At 43.6% G+C, this 17,980-nt stretch overlaps 1 protein-coding gene across 3 annotated transcripts in view; it reads left to right on the top strand.

Moving 5' to 3' along the window:
• Positions 1-17,980, top strand: part of LOC133350602 (cAMP-dependent protein kinase catalytic subunit alpha) — a 70,875-nt gene that overhangs the window by 37,259 nt on the left and 15,636 nt on the right. The window contains exons 1-3 of one of the 3 annotated variants that reach the window (XM_061565134.1): positions 7,544-7,850; positions 11,749-11,810; positions 16,288-16,416. In XM_061565134.1, the coding sequence (XP_061421118.1) occupies positions 7,844-7,850; positions 11,749-11,810; positions 16,288-16,416 (198 nt within the window). In that variant the 5' untranslated portion in view covers positions 7,544-7,843. Of the gene's footprint in view, positions 1-7,543; positions 7,851-9,213; positions 9,323-11,748; positions 11,811-16,287; positions 16,417-17,980 lie in introns of those variants that run through there. The other 2 variants (XM_061565124.1, XM_061565115.1) reach the window with 2 other exon arrangements.

Here is a 17,980-nt window from a genome sequence, read left to right on the forward strand (position 1 = left end):
AGAGAATGCCACTATCAGAGTAATGAGAGCTCGGGGTGAGCATCTTCATCATGGGATCTCCTTTGCCAGTACCATGTTTTTTTTTGTATTTTGACCACACGTGTTGTGGTTAATACAGACATGATTCATTGTAAAAGGTTTTAGTTTGGTGTTTTAACATCTTAACACCTGTTTTGTTGCCAGATAAAAGGGGAAAAACGTATTATCAAGCAATAAAAACATTTGTAACTTTTTGGAAGTAGACACCTTCAAAGTGCACAATTTAAGATACAAGCTACACATATATGCAGTGAGGCCAGAAAGTTATGGAACCTTTTTCAAATCTACTCGCAGCAAATAACTCAAGTAGACCATCTGGCCCCACTAGAAGAGCGCTATGTGGCCCACGGGTGGAGTTGTTTGGCATTTAACATGTGTGAGAGTGTGTGTGGATTTTCACGGTACATCATTTATGGAAACATGCATTCCGACAGGTTAGACCTGGCAGGTAGCCCCAGCATTCTAACAAACATGTTTGTTCGGAAAAAATAAAAAGACTTTGATTTCAATTTAAAATGGAAATCGAGCATAGGGTTTGTTTTGTATTCTACAGAGTGTTTCAGTTGTACTATCAACATGCCAGGAACAGCGAAAATAGAGCTGTATCATGATATAAAACTATCCATAATTTGCTTTGTATTCCTCCATCTCATTTTTATTTCAGGTAAAAAAAGTGTCTCCTCTCATACTAACGCTGTCTTTCCGACGCATTCCACAAGTAGTGACTAATCCCATATCTGCATTTCCCATAAATATGCTAAATTCCTCTGTTGATATGCAAATTCCTTTGTCAAGGCGCTCTTCCTCCCCTAACTCAGCCTAAATATACGCTGCCAAGCCTTGGTGGTGTTCATTCAGACGCTGTCTTTCCGACAGACCTGTTCTTCACCTGAGGGACGGCTGCTTGCGTTGTGGCCGAAACGTCGTGAGAATTGTATTTTATTCTGTTTTATTATTATTGTTTTATTTCCCTTCTACGTGACTTTGCGAAAAAACCAAGAAGATGAGTGGGGCAGCACTTATTTCTATGGGTGGCACTGAGCCAGATCAATGAAATAAATTCCACATTGTTTCTACATTCCCATAACAGTGCCTAGTCCAACCAGAGTCGTACTAATTCTAATAAAGATGACTTAAAGATGAATATCGATATAAACAATGAACAGGTGCAGTTCTAACACACCCCCATTCATAATTTCTAAATAAAGAATATAATAACTTGTTGAAAGCTAACACGGTCTTCATTGTTTCTAAGTGTAATAGAGACTGTATTTCCGTGTATGAAGAGCTTCATACATATTTTACAGTTTTTGTTTTGATGTTTTGAACATGCCTTTGACTAAATCACATGCAATGTGCCCAATTTCATAGAATCTCGGTAGAGAAGCAGACTATGAATCTGGATATTGTTTGGATGGGCAACCACCATGCACAAAGCAGGTGTCATAGGTCACTGCAAGGCTCCATTGTCAGCAGAGGGAAGTGTACCCAAATCCAACTTGTATTCTCCTCTGCCTTCACACATGAAACAGTGTGGTGAAGTATGGTCGCAAACTCCCACAACCCACATGGCATGGGGAGACTCATGCAGCAGTGGACTGATGAAAGGGGCTGTGAAATAAATTGGAGGCATGTTATTGGTTTTTTGGGGTTTTCTTGTAAAATTAGGATATTAACAGATTGTGAAGGTAATTCATTAGAGAACCTGTTTAAGCCAAATTTAGCCAATGTAATTTTGTTCTTTCTGACTGTAGAAGACTTTCGACTACATTTTAGAGTCCACATTGACAGACCAGTGACTAATTATTATAAGAATATAGCACAGGGCTGAGTTAAAGACTGAGTCTCGCTTAAGTCTGTGACATCGGCCAATTTTTTTCTTTCCAAAATGACCGTAGTCAATTATTGGCTTTGAAGATGGTGGCAACACATTAATGCAATATGGCCAAGAGAGCTCAGTGGTGGAACAAAAACACAAGCGACAAAGTTACTGCAGGGGTGCAACGTTCACATAAAGAGTTCTAGGACATTTTTAGGCCAAACTAAAGGTAACATTTTTTTACTTTATCTTTTACCTGTGAAATATAATACTAATCCAAAGCATGGAGTGGACACCCGTGAGGTCCTAGGCATCCACCTGTGATTAAACCGAATTATCACTTGTAGCAAGTTCATAGTCTCAACCAGTCCCCAATAACAGCACAACAAACTGTCATTAAATGGACAATTTTCATAGGGCATAATAAAACAAGGTGTGTTACTTAATAAGGAGTAGAAGTAAGGATTAGAAGCCTTTTATAGTTACGACCGGAAGTTTGGGTGTTAACGTTACAGTAATGTGTTGACTTGAGAAGTGGAAAGTGGTACAGTTGTTTTGCGAGCTGCAGTATAAATCTACTGACCTGAGTCCAATAGTTGGCCATGGCGAACATCAGTAGCACTTGGTATAAAAACTGGTCCTGCTTTCCCCTTTCCTCACAAGCCCATACTGGACAGCGTAGTGAAGTATGGTAAAAAAAAACACATTGACATGGCATGGGGATTCTTAATTGGTGGATTGTGAATAGTTGGTATACATTTATTTATTAGCATTACTTTAAAAGTCGTTTAGTCAATGATACAAATGTAGATTTATGTTATAACTTCACACCATTCACACAGCCTGAATAAAATTTAGAGGAAAAAGTTGAAAAACATCCTTCATCACACATGGGAAAACCATGCTTCTGTGTGACAAAATGTTTCCTGCGAAGCACAACCTTTTCCTGGTGTTCAACCATCCCGTGTTGTCAGTGGTAATGTTGACTTTCTCACACGTGGGTTTGCCGACAGCAATCGTCGTGTGCAGACTCTAAAGTCGGTTTGAGCCGAGGTCTCTTGTGCATTGCACACACGCATGCTCACGCCTGCCTGCAGGATTGTGGAGAAAAGTCCTTTATTTAGGAGCAGGTGGGAGTGCCATGAGCCTCAGCTGCTTGCTTCTAGGGGAGACTTGGGTATAAACATTACAGGAACATGTTGAGGTAACAAATGTGCATGAGCGTGGGATGGCAAGGATAATACAGGTGGATAGCATGTCGTGCATTTCACAAAATGATGTCTTCTCTTTGCCCCTTGTCCAGCCACTGATAAATTAATTAAAATCATTCGTATGCTTGGTATTCTCGCCATTTTTTCGTATAAGGATATCACGACGTAGCCACTTTTTCACAGGCCTTTATGAGTTGTTGCTCTGGAGACATGATTGGTAGTGATTTCGGGGCTGCGTGAAGGCTGCCAACTTCCACTCACCAGCCTACACCATGGTGTGGGTTAAAGGAGATTAAGCTTACAAGAATCATGCTCTGCTGCAAAACACCATGCTTGGTATGGACGATGCGACTACGTGTCCCCATTTGGGTGACAGTCAGCTCACTCCGGTTCCTCAACCACGGAGCTACCAAAACGCTCATTACTTGCGCCGACACTCATCAACGTCGACACAAGCAACATGCCATGAGCAAATTAACCCGAACGTACATATGCGGATGCCATTGTCCTGGCAAAACAAGCAGCCACCTCCAATGACATCGAATCCACCTTGAACTGGGACCTAAACACCATTGAGGGATTTTTTCAGGAAATGGAGGCTCAAGCCAAACCCCCACATTACAACTCACTGCTTTTCATCATGATAACAGAAATGCTTAGCGCATCCTGAAATTGTTCTTTTGCAGCAACACTGCAACATTACCCCTCTCTAAACGAACTAGGAGGTAAGCTGGACAACATGGTAACTTTTCCATAACCATTTGAAGAAGGTAGCCGCGAAGACGAAGACAATGGTCAACTGACAAGCACGAGTTGGGGAGCATCGACATCAGTAGAACTGATGCTGATGCATCAGAACTGATGCTGATGCATCAGAACTGATGCTGATGCATCAGTTCTGCTGATGTACTCCGTAGTTGAGTCCTGGGCACCAGTATGGATCAGACCAAGCCACACTCAAATAACACTATGTAACACAATTTTTGTTCCTGCGTAGTAAGTGTTATTCCGTAATTGCTTATGCCTAAAAAGTATATAAAATGGCGATTATTCCCCACAAACTTTGCTTTTGTGACCGGGACAGTGATGCTTTGAAATGTACCTCTTTTCAATGAGAAATCGGGCGAATTTGTGTCTTTTCGTTCACATAAAGTCAGAAACAAACAACATACGAATCAAATTTAACATGCAAAAATGACGACAAGATTTAGAAGTGAGTAGTTTTTCGAGATTTACAATTTTCACGAATCAGCCCCCAAATGTAGTCTCCCATCATGTTCTCGTTTTACTGTCCTTGGTAGCGGCGTTCAAAGTCCAGTATATCCTGGTGGAAGCGCTCGCCTTGCTCCTCCGAGTATGCTCCAATGGTCTGCTGGAATTTATCAAGATGAGTATCAAGGATATGGACTTTGAGGGACATCCTACAGCCCATTGTGTGCCGTAGTTCTTCACCAGAGTCTCAACCAGCTCCACGTAGTTTTCGACCTTGTGATTGCCCAGGAAGCCACGAACCACTGCGACAAAGCTGTCCCAAGCCACTTTTTCCTTACTCGTGAGCTTTTTGGGGAATTCATTGCACTCGGGGATCTTCTTTATCTGTGGTCCGCGAAGACACCTGCTTTGACCTTTGCCTCAGACAGCAAATCTAGATTTGAAAGCCAAATGGAGTTCACAAGAAGTCACAGAGAAACCCCTTGTGAAAGAGCCGATGACGAAAGATTTGGCTCCGATCTGCGAAGCTTTTGAGCTATAACCCTCAACTGCGCCTGCACAAACCATGGCAGAAAATGCAGATACTGGATGCATAAATGGAAAATGATAAAATCTCCGGTGTGCGACGGTGGTCACCCAAAACAGACCATGGAACACATAACAACTCAATGCCCGTTTCATAAACGTGAAGGAGACAGCTCAACAATACACTATGCTACTTCTGACGCAGTTATCTGGCTCGATTACTTCAATGTAAAATTATAGTTTTACTCTCCATCCACATCAGCCATAAGAAGATAGACCGTTAAAGTCTGCAGTTTTACATTGTGGGTGATTTTGCTGTTTGGTTTTACCCAGCTATGTGTGTTTGTATGTTGAACTTCTTTGGCACCGTACGTAGCTAACAGTGATAATCGGCGGTGCGGGGGAAGGACAACAAACTAAGTTAATTTATGAACAATTTCCAAATATAACAAATACTTACTGTGACCATCTCTTTTTCGAATAACAAACTGGGATGTGAAGCACACGACATCTGTTTTGATTACATAGATCCACATTAACTAGGAAGTCTACTGGGCTCAACCGTGAACCTCTACAACAAGCCGCAAGCGTGCTACTGCTTGGCCATGACAGACACTGTCAGTCATCGTTTGTTTTACTCTCCAGTCAATTCTGCTGTAACGCGTGTTTTCATAACGCGAATTGATAAATGTATTAGGGAACACTTTTTATAACGCGGATGGGAATTGGATATAACAGAATTGAGTGACCAGAATTGCGTCGCGTGAGTAGGAATAAGCGGTTGTACGGCTGCCTCAGCATCGCATCACACAAGGCGTTGGGATGCTGCTGGATGCTTCTAGATTCTCCACCTCAGTCTTATTTCAGCCTACATACGCATCTCATGTGTTATCGCGAACTGTGATTTACCCTATATTTATTATAACGCGATTGTTCCACAACGTGGTGTTATTCAGGAACGCAACTACCGCGTTATAGAAAAACAGATTGTACTTTATACCACACTAGTCAGTGTGGATTGGTGAAGCGGGGGTCGTGAGAATGAAACCAGTTTAAACGTTGCGCTGTCCCCTCCTGGTGATTCGACGAGAGAAGCAGTCTACCTCAGCATGTTTCAAACCTGATGAGAGCTCAATGCAATTCATGATCTCTTTTGCAAAGGAAACATGTTATGAGGCGTGTAGTAATTCATCCCATCCACTACTTGATTAATTGCCATGATTTAGGATCATAATTCAACTCAATAGTAATTTTTGTTCTCGCAGTACATAGCTTTAAAATTCCTACGTACGTGCAGCGTTTCACTGAACTTTGCTGTGATGTATTCTTTCACGCACTATATCATTTGTCCATTGAGGGCTTAAGAGTATATTTAAATTGCCGAATCGGAGACTTGTTTCATATCTGCGACCTAAGTTATTATTTATTTCCATAATGCAATTCATAGCAAAGGGTTGTTTTGTTAATATACTGGCCCTGTTATGGTAACATGGCATTCCCACAACTAGCTCAGGGCTACCAGCAGATGAGGGTGACTACAATTCTCTTTTAAGCATGAAAGCATGATAATCATTTAAGTTGAGGATATTAGTAGTTGTGTGGAGAAGCACTTCTTGGCTAAAATCAAGGTGGTACTGATTTTATTGACCCAAGCAGAATGGTGGGTTGAGCCAACCCTCGACCCAGATTTAAACTTGCCTTTTTCCAGTCATGGGATGAGTGCTCTAACCATATCAACACGTGGCTTTTGTTCCTGTATATGCGTTTCCAGCAACTGAATATCTGAAGCAATTTTCAAACTCTCCCTATGTTTTATTTTTTTCTCCCAGTTTTGTTCCACTTTTTCTGTTTGTATCGTGTAATTTAGATGACGATGTTTCTGTTTGAAATACCCAGGGAACAGTGCAACACCTTGTGACTTTAAACTAGCCCCAGTTGATGATGGAACAAATGCTTCTGAATTCATTTGAATTTAGACCTTTTGTCCACACAAAATAAGTATGCTTTTTATATGCCCTGCAATGAGTGTAGCATGGCAAGAAAATAGAATCGTCAAAGCTATAATTTATATGAAGTGAAAATATAATAATTATTTTTTCCCTCCCACATTGCATTGGTCTCATGTCCATACTTTTTGTTGCACGGTTATTTGGTGACTGGGTTGAAACCAATACCTTTCTCCACTTGAGAACCCAGTTTACTCAAAGGTGAAACCTGGTTTCAAACCTCGGCTATCAGTAGCTCTAACTCTGTGTTCTCACGCGATATTCGCCCCCCGAGCAATGTTAACAAGCAACATCGTTGCTATTTATTTATTTTATTACTAGATGTCTTTGGGCAAGAGTGACAGGCCAGGCTCGGCTGTACAGTGTTGCTTTTAAAAATAGACAGGCTGCAAGTGCAGCAAGGAAGGAGGAGCACATTCAGATGTACGGCGACATAACTCCAGCCTGTGCGCCGGAAAAGCGATGCTTTCAGGAGATCACTTTCCTCATTACATTGCCATCGCGGCAGCTTGGAGGTAAAAATAAACAGTGTCTTGCAGCAGGCAGAATACGTTCCCTGCTGCAAATGCAGCCCATGTGTCCCCAGGTATTCCAATGTCTTCAGTCGGCGAGGGAGTAAGCGCGTGCGCGCTGCGCGTGCGTGTGTGGTGTTCTGCTCGCGGGGAGGGGAGTGGTGGGGTGGGCGTGGGTGGGAATGAGCGAGCTGAGCGAGGAGGGAGTGGTGGCGCGAGGCAGTCGTGCGTTCCTTCCTGTGCGCATTCGTTCCCGTGAGCGCTGCCAACGCGCAACCGGCTAAGCCGGCAAGCAAGCTCGTAATCAACCGTCCGGCTCCTCTTTCTTCCACCGCCACAGTTATCGTCATCTTTAGCCTCGTCTCTGCCTTTCGTCGTCCGTTCGCCTGTGTGGTTTGTGCCGCGGGCCCGCTCGGCTGAGCCGTCGGGCCCCGCTGGCAGGGTTCACCGCGGCGGCCGTACCCTGCCAGACTGGTCCGGGCACCACCGTCGACGTTATTTGGGAACCCGGCGTGCGGGATGGACGGTAAGGCTCGCGTCACCTACGTTGGCTGACCCTGCTCCTTCTTCCCCCCCCAACCCTCTCTTCACGGCCTATTATTAGTCCCTTTCATTCGCGGCTCATTCATTAAAAGCGGCCTATTTATAGCGCGCGGTAGGGGTGTACGTGACGAGGGCTCGCTCCTCGCCGTAAGAGACGTTGCGTTTTCGTGTTTTTGCACCGCGCGGTTGGGTGCCACAAATGGCACGTTCGCATGGAGCTGCCTCTCTGTTGCACCGGCGGTTTTGCTATTTGGGCTTCCTTGGCTGAAAATTTGCAGAAGCAATTGCCCATTTCTATCGTTGCTCCCGTGAGCAAAATGAGCTGCGCCTGGCTTCTGCCACGTCCGCCCTGAGAAATGAAATGTCATGAGCAGTCACCTGTGACAGCACCCTCACGCCCAAGGCAGGCTTGCAGTATGTATGGCTCAACTAGAAAAACAGGCTATCACGAGGGGCATGGAAAATCACACTTTTGGTTACCTGTTGCGAGATACACCTGTGGGTGGCTCCTGTGAGACCTCCGTTTGGCTCGTCTGGTGAGTCAATAATTCAGGTGTCAAGTGACTAGCTTAATAAATTCCTGTCTATCACCAAACAGAGCTGGTTGAGAAAATTATTTTTAACAGTCAAAGCCATTTGATGTGTATGTTGTTGATTCATTATCTCTGTTCAATATACATGTACAGTATTCTGTCAGTTCACTGATGGATGCTGCTGCTAATTTTACCAGGTTTCGGGAGAGTCGTCTGATAAATTGTTATTTTTAAAGGAATTTTTACATGCGAGGGAAAACTGGATTACTTTGATAAAAACCCAGATGTACGTGGTCATTATTCTCAAATGTCTTGAGACAGGTTTAGGACCCGATTGCTACACTATCATTGTGTGCTCACCTCCTAGCCTCACAGTGTTTGGGAGTGTAACAATTGCACGTGAACCACCAACCGTTGCCTCCAAAGCGATGTATCAAAGGGGTGCACACCACCTTGTCTGACATAAAGCGACAGCCAGTTTGTGCCTGGTGTCTCCTTTACATGAAACACCTAGGGGTTGAAACAGTGAACACACATGCATGGCGTTGCACAAGCTTACTCCCCCACTGACCAAACATCGGACTGCCTGCACACACAATTGCATGGTATTACCAAATGTTAAATAAAGGTTTAAGGGTCCTAATATTGTTGACACTAGCCTATTGATTACACCTAGCACACGAGATCATTCGTACATGTAGAGGATTCTCGCGCTGTGCCGTTTCCGTTGCTCGATCACTTGCCAGTGTTTAATTTATTTTGCTACTAATTTGCTATTCGAGTTGTAGAGTCGTGCACGGTGATGTCATCGTGACGTCAGGATGCATGGCGTTAGTCATGATGTCACCGCAAGCTGTTTGATGCCACCGATCCGCACACATGCGCGATGGAACTATGGATCACTTGTTAGAGAGCGAGAACAGTGAGTGGACAACACCTTACGCACGGAAATCCAAGCTTATTTTACGAATGCCAGTTATAGCCTGTATGTGAATAGCTGCAAGGTGATGATCCTTTTTGTGAATAGGTTTAGGTTATATGTGACATTGCAACACACATTTGCATGTATGTATGTATGTATGCAGGCACATTACCTGTAGCTGGTATATAAGGTTAACACAACGCAATGTTAACTTTTAAAATTTGTCACACCATTGTTTTACATGTAAGTTGCATTAACAATGAAACACAACTCGCTTGGTGTTGGTTATTCAGTAGTTTTACATTAAAAAAACATTAACCTACGCATAGTCAAACATGTAAATACTGCAGTGGTGCAAATATATAAGGCTTGCTTGTAATTTCAACAAATAATGTTAGTAGTATCTGTATTATAGTGGCTATATTATTTGTTCCGTTAAACGGTGGAGAAAAAATATGCATGAGAATAAATATTCAACAAAGCCAGTAGACTACTCGAATTAATTCTGCATAAATAGCTTTTAAATGTTTTCTGAGTGTAAATCTCTTAATACGCCTCACAAAGAGGGGGGCAGGCTTAGTGTGAAGAAGGAAGTGTTTTTCCTCTCTCTATTGATACATGTGCCGTATTTACATTAAGTGACGGTAGTGCAATTCAATGCAAAAAGATTGAAAGTGTCGGGAAAGGAAAGTGTACCCATTTGTCCGAGAAAGGGCTTCAATGTCAATATTTTCTATTGGCAACAGACTTTGGAACAATTGCCTTCGGGGAAAAATTGATTTCAAAGTCATTCTGGCCAAAATATCGATGTGTGCGTGCGATAGAACTTGTGCACTCTGGGTGAGGGGGTGTCGTGAAAAAGGGAATTTACGGATAAGAGGAAATGCACTTTAGGTTGTACGAGGCGTTGTTTATAATGAATGTTCACAAGGAACGTTCGCAACATAGTGCAAAAAACAAACGATCATAACATTGGGTTTTAGTCCAGCTCTGAAGCAGTTTTCAATATCTGTTGATTTATAAAGTGTGAGAGAGCACCATCTTGCGTAGAGTAAGAGAGATGCCTGTTATAAGTAACAACAGAAATTGTTCCATGTTGGTGTCGTCGGGAGTATTCCCTAACCATGTGATACTCTGCTGAATAAGAGAGTTCCAAGAAATGTTTATTTGCTTCATGATTTTACTGACAGTGCAAGTGGAATATATCTGATGATATAATTTTTTAAACTTGTTTCCTAAACAAGAAAGCTCTTTTTTATATAGGGAGAGTCTCATGGAATAGGTATGTTAAGTTGAGAGGATAATACAGGCACTCCTTGACATACGCGATAGATGCATTCCTGGAAAAGCGCACGTATCTCAAAATGGCATGTGTCAAAAGCTATTTTCCCATAAATAATGGTAAAGGAATGGGTTAGGGGATTTCACTCACAGACATATAATCGCCTTTATTATCCTATCCTATATCAATGCAATACATATACACACAATATAATACTTTAAATTAAAAGGAAAATAATGTAAACTCTAATATAGTTCCTACAAAAATAAAAATGTAAATAAAGAAATACATTCTTACTTGTAACTTCGCCGGAGTTGTGTTGTTGAGCGGATGGATGTAGACGAGTAGACGTTACAGCGTACGATCACAACGAGAGACTGTGAGACGAAGGGGGGAAGAGTGCTGGTGTACACGCAGCAAGATGCTGTACGCACACTATAGTACACTAGTTACCGTACCGGCACTGGCTGCTGGCTCTGCCATTGGGTCGCGGTGCCAGGCTAGGGTGCCACATGTCGCGTTGCGGATGGCATTCCGAAAATGTCCTCACGTATGTCAATAAAATGTCTAAATACAAAGCGGGCGTTGTTCCAAAATGGCATATCACAAAGCGCATAAACGGAGGATTGCCTGTATACTTATGATGCGATGAAGCATCCATGCTGCTGGCTTATCTGAAAAATATAATCTAGACAGTTCTCCTTGGCTGTCCCATTGGTCACTCGTACCCTTTTTCTACTGGCACATCTGAGCCGTGCCAGTGGAGACTCGCCATATTGGTGGTTTTCCACTGGCTATTTGCAAAGCTGAGCCAGAAGCAAACTGAAACTCTGATCTCATTAGACTGATGTCCTTTGAATCTGGCTTTGGACCAAGCAGGGCCAGGAGCGAGCTTTGTCATTCATCACCCTTGGAAGTGGGACATTGATGTCACACGCTCAATGCATGTTATGTCAGTAGAATGCCTTGGATGCTGCAATGGAAAAACAACCTGGATCCTTCTGAGCCACGCCAGGCTGGTTTGGTAAAGGCCCGGCATGGCTCGGTTGTACAATGGAAAAGAGAGTTCTTATGTCTGTGCAATATAAGGATGTACATTGGATGATTCAGCATGCTCATCTTTTTTTCACATTTCTTGTTGCAGTGAAAGAGTTCCTGGCGAAGGCGAAGGAAGATTTTATGCGAAAATGGGAAAACCCACAGCAGGTGAGAGCAAGGCAATCCACACAGCTTTACACACACAACAGCAATCAATGTTTGTGAGCCGCAATGCAAGATGGGTTCCTGATGCTGTTTGCCAACATTAGCACGTTTGGCTATGTATGGTGCGAAATAAGTTCAACACTCATACAGACAACATCGGCACTGGGGACACTCAGGGCAGTGGGCATAGATGGTACTGGCCCCCCACCACATTATCTATGCTGGGCTTAATGGGCACTCACTAACAGCACTCCACCACAGTCTATTTAGGGATGTCAGCCTCCAACGAATGTTTGTGCATCTAAGATGTAAATTGCTATACTTCCAAATATAATTAAGAATACGTTGAATTGTTATTACACCTTAACAGTTGTGAGTTTTTATAGCTTTGCTCTGTGTGAGGTCACTCATTCTCATATGTTGCTCCATATCCTAGAACTCCTTTCCAGCAACTATAAATGCTGTTCTCTACCTGCCGCTATTCAAGTCCATGCTCAAGACCTTTCTTTTTTGCTCGGCCTATAACTGACTGCCTCTGATTCATAATTTGTTCATTTTTGTTAGGTCGTGTAAATAGGTTTGTCGTAAACCCTCCTCCATCTTACACAGCCAGTTAATAAAAGTGTCACGTGAATCAAACGTGCCAAATTTATGACTTCTTCAGGTACACTAGTTTAGAGAATAATCTCACAACATGCAAATGGTTACGCATTTCGGGGGATATTATATCCGGCATCATCAAGTTAACAGGAGCTCAGATCTGAAGTGCCTCGCTATAAAATAATGAGTTGAGATGTGATCATATTTAAATGCTATATATACAGCCCCTTGTCAATCCACTGCTGAATGAAAGTCTCTCTACACTGTCAGTCATAGTGATTGTTTGGCCATACTTTACTAAATCCTGCCTCAGTAGCTCTCCCGCTATATTTTTTCACCTGATGACGTTGCTTGTGTTGCGATCGAAACGTCGTGATTTTTTATTATTTTTCTATCTACGTGGCTTTATCGAAAGACCCAAAGAATACATACTTTACGAGGCTGGTATGTGCGGGTTTGTGAAGGGGGTAGGAAACCCAGGACTCATTTAATTTAACTGAGATTGGGGCCATCCATTTAGTACGTACGCTTGGAGGGGGGAGAGGGGGGATAACCCAAATGCGTACGCTTGTGTATGAGGGGTCTACTGACAACGTACGCATGGGGGGGAGTGAAGTCTCGATAATAATGTGTCTACATTGACCTTCAAATGAGTTAGATAGTCCGACGGTGGACTATCTGTTTGCTTAAACACGTTAATATTATTCATCCTTGATCGTCTCTGCGTGGATTAAATATCGGCCGTTCTATTGGATTGGGGGGGGGGGGGGTGCGTCAAGCTTTCGTACGCAGGTGGTGGGAGGGGGTGTAAAAAGTACATGTGCATACAAGGAGGGGGGAAGGGGTCAAGTTTTGACAGATTTTTGTGCACGTACTAAATGGATGGCCCAAATTTGGGCACATAGTGCCTTATGTCACCACAAATTTGGTCACATTTAAGCCCTTTAATGAATCCAAATTTGGGCAGCAAGTTGGTTTGCCTCCAATGATTAGTCTGTGGGTTCATGTCCTTTCTGTGTGGAGATTTACATTCTCCCCCTGTTCTGGATGGGCTTCCTCTGGGTTTTCCAGTTTCCACCCATATCTAAAAAAAACATGCAATGCTACTGTTATCGACCAAACATCCCAATGCAAATGAATTGCCTGCAAATGTATCAATTGGTATTGCACATAGCAACATCACCGCAAAAGCTTGGCGGGACCTTTCGGGAAAAATAGGCTTAATGCTCAGTAAGGCTTCCCCTGGGTAAGCAAGGCTAATAAAAAAAACTGTTTTGTAATTTTTTGCATTGGAGTCTCATACATGTTGTGATTGTTTGACAGTTATTGTGTAGCCCATGAGTTTCCTTTATGTTTGCATATGTAGTGACTGTGCTTGTCAATAGTGCTGGGGCTTACCAAGCCACGGCGGGTAATGTGTTGTCATTATGGGCAGCCCGAGTTACGGGATGTAGTACTGGCCCTAGCGGGGCTTGGGTGAGTGCTGGTTGGCGCGGAGGCACCGCGAGCGCCACCGGTGGACGGGGACCGCATGGTGGTCACGTGGTCCAAAAGAGCTCTCGGGAGCCTTCGAGAAGGAGCTCGAGAGACCTGGAAGGTGGACGGGGCGAGGGGCGGGGCCAGCCCCAGCCCAGGGGCATCTAACGAGGGCTCCGTGAGGAGCTCGGGGTTCTTCGTGTGCTGGTGTGAAGAAGATCCACGTCGGGGAGAAGAAGCCTCTAGCCACGCGGTCCGGGACCTAGCTCGTGGTCCGGACCACCAGGATAGCGAACCGTGTGTAGTTCTGCCGTAGCATGGTGAGATGGCCATTCGAGACCCGAGTGTAGATTGTGTCGTGTTACGTACCGTTGTGTAAATAGTGTTGCTCCTAAGATAACGTCTGCGACTCAGTTGGACTCACTACACATAGGAAAACCACACTGGCCGAGATAAACTTTCGAGGATTTAAAATAGCGTGACGCAGTTCTCCAACCGTCTGAGCACATATCTGATAGATATTGTGCTCTGTTAAGCCCTCTGACCAAAGCATCAGTCTGCATCTGTATTAGGCAATTTATCCAACCATGCATATTGTGTCGAGTTGAGCCAAGCTTTAGCCTCTATTCCATCAGAAGGGCTTTTTAAACGAGGCTTTGCATCTTATTGGCGCATATTGCATATAAATGTGCTGGGAAAATGAGTGCATTTTATTCCTTTGCATCTATGCATGCAAATACAACGTACATGCTGTGATCTTGTGATTGTAATGGTGATGGTAGAGGCTTTTCTTCTTGAATGCTCAAGCTGAGGATGCAGCTGTTTCAAGAAGAAATGTAATTATTGTTAATTAAAGGTGTTGGTGTTAAAGTTTAAGGTTAATCTTAGATATCGTTTGTAAGGGATACCTGCGAGGTTGGTGGTTACTGTTAAAGTTGGGGGTTATTATTAGCGTTAGATGTTAAGGTTAGGGGTTAATGCTATAGTTATATTATTAGCGTTAGATGTTAAGGTTAGGGGTTAATGCTATAGTTATGTTATTCGCGTTAGATGTTAAGGTTAGGGGTTAATGCTATAGTTATATTATTCGCGTTAGATGTTAAGGTTAGGGGTTAATGCTATAGTTATATTATTCGCGTTAGATGTTAAGGTTAGGGGTTAATGCTATAGTTATATTATTCGCGTTAGATGTTAAGGTTAGGGGTTAATGCTATAGTTATATTAATCGTGTTAGATGTTAAGGTTAGGGGTTAATGCTATAGTTATGCTTTAATTGTTCGAGTCCGAGTTAACGGTTGGGTTGATGTTAGGGTTAATGTTTGCTTAAGGGGTTAGTGGTAGGATTTGGAGTTCATATAAACGTCATGTAATGTGTTATTGTTATAGTTGATATTAATAGTTGGATGTTAAGGTAAGGGATTAGTTTAAAGTTTTAGGCATTAGTTTTGGGGTTAGTAGTAGGTGTTAATGTTTGTGGTAAATATTTAGGTTGGCAATAAAGCTTAGAGTTAGTATTCTTTGGTTCTTTCAGTAAAGTCACGTAGATAGAAAAAATAATAATAAAAATGAAAACCATGACGTTTTGATCACAACACAAGCGGTCGTCATCAGGAAAAGGGGGGTTAGTCTCTAAAGGAAAACTGTTCATAAAGGTTTAAAATGGGCATAGCCCAAGTGGCAGCAGTATTGGCGGAGCAGCTAATGCTAATGTAAGTGATGGTCAACAACGGGAGCTGGCGGTGGGTTTCCACCAATTAAAGGGCTGCCAGGTAAAAATTAGCATGTTGATGTAAGATCGGAGAGCGGCCTCCACGGCGAGCGCGCTGAGGTGGCTATGTTAATGTGAGAGATTAGCATGTTAATGTGAGAGATTAGCATGTTAATGTGAGAGATTAGCATGTTAATGTGAGACATTAGCATGTTAATGTGAGACATTAGCATGTTAATGTGAGATCTCGGAGCCATCGCCACGTCGGCGCACGGAGGTGGCTGTGTTGGTGTGAGAAATTTAACCTGTTAATGTAAAATCGGAGTGCCGGAAATAACAACTAACATCGGAAGGTGGCAGGGTGGGAACATCACAATCAGTTATGACTTAAACTGGTTGATTACGTCCTTCCAATGATTGCTAAGTTTGTACCCATCCTCTCGGTTGAAATTGTGTTAGAGTTAGTGTTTCCGTTCAATGTTTGTGTCTGGGTTTAATATTTGGGTCAGAGATAGGTGCTAGCCTTAGATATTAGTCTTCAGTGTCAGTAGGTGTTAGGTTAATAGTTAATTTTTAGTTTTAAGGGTGAGTGTTATTGTTCAGGTTAGGTGATGGGGTAAGAGTAGCGTGTTAGGGTTGGCCAGAGATAAGGCATCAAGCTATGTGAGCACTGTGTGTTGTCTGTGTCCCATACAGAACACGTCGTGCCTGGAGGACTTTGAGCGAATAAAGACGCTTGGCACAGGCTCGTTCGGCCGCGTCATGCTCGTCAAGCACAAGTCCAGCGACCAGTTTTTCGCCATGAAGATCCTCGACAAACAGAAGGTTAGGAGGCCAGGCTGTAGCCAGCACTGTGCACCATACACCTCACACATTGCACACACGATGTACCACACACACCGCACATTGCACACGCCATACAAACACACACCATATTCAATACAAGGATAAAGATCCTCCATAATATACTGAACAGACTTGGGGGAAGTGCTGTTAGCGAGCACCAATGAAGGCCACTATTCACCACACACACCATACACCACACCTCACACTCCCCATACAATTATCATACACACTTTTACACCACACACATCGCACACAACCTACACACCATACAACAACAGCTTCCATTTGACACTAAGTGTGGTGACATCACTTGTGCCAGGCTAGGTGAAGTGTCAAAGGTTCACTGACAGAAGGTTAAGAGACAAACCCAGGTGATGTCGGTTGACTGGCTGAGATGACTGGCAAATGCACTGCCTTTGGGCTCCACTGTGCCAACTTGCTGTTTTTTAGCTCCCCGGTGCTCTGCTCATTCTTGCACGTGTCAGTCTGCCCTCTTATTGTTGGAGGGTGACTTCCTCAATCTGCCCAGTAGCATTCTTCAAGAGCCTCTTCCATAGAGGCCGATCTTGACAACCTTTATGCCAGTGTTCAGCAAGTAAACTCAGCTCCACATGCACCTGGACCACTTAAGTTCATCGTTTCTCTAGCCCTTGCTGCCATTGTTGACAATCCTTGTGTTGCCCTCTACCTTAAAAATTGGCTTTAAATAGAGAAGTGAGATTTATGGGTAATGGGCGGTGGAAGTATAAGATCGCAGGGCCAGGAACAAAGTTCCCACAACAGAACTCTGTATACTTTTCGATTTAAAGCTTTCGTGACTGCAGGGATTCATCTTCTTGGTTCTTTCGGTAAAGTCACGTAGAATGGAAATAATAAAATAATAAAAATAAACATTATAAAATACAATTCTCACGACGTTTCGGCCACAACGCAAGCAGCCGTCCTCAGGTGGAGAACAGGTCTGTCGAGAAGACAGTCTGAAATGAGACTGTAGGGGGCAAGTGCTGTTAGCGAGCACCTATGAAGGCCGGAACGGTACACGAGGGGGTGGGTGGCCAGTACCACGCCCGACCACCTTTGTCTCCCCAGTGGAGATGTTTACACATCGCACCAGGTACTCATTTGAGGCTGAGTCGACATAGGGGAGGCCCAGGACCGGTTCAGATAATTGCCACTGGTGTTGGCCGTTAGCGAGAATCGAGCCCCCGGGTTGCCAGGTTTATAACGCAGCACCCTAACCGCTACACTCTCGCTCCCCACCATATGACACCACACACATACACACCAAAAATGTGCACTATACACCACACACCACTTATTTACCACACAGCCCACACACCTAAATACATAGAAACATCATACATATGTAGTGGCATAGCGCTGGCTGCTGGTGAGAAAGGGCAACTGCGGTGTATGGCAGTACCCACGTCAACAGGCCACGATCGACACGAGAGGGGGTCATCTCTTGGAAAGGCCGGGGAACCCGCCAGTATGTTCCAGAGAGGGGGCATGGCCAGGGTGGAGAAAGGCCACGCTGAGAGTA

This window comes from Lethenteron reissneri, chromosome 4, assembly GCF_015708825.2.
Source record: "Lethenteron reissneri isolate LAM-NWPU_2019-01 chromosome 4, ASM1570882v1, whole genome shotgun sequence".
In the NCBI taxonomy this organism is placed as follows: Eukaryota; Metazoa; Chordata; class Hyperoartia; order Petromyzontiformes; family Petromyzontidae; genus Lethenteron; species Lethenteron reissneri.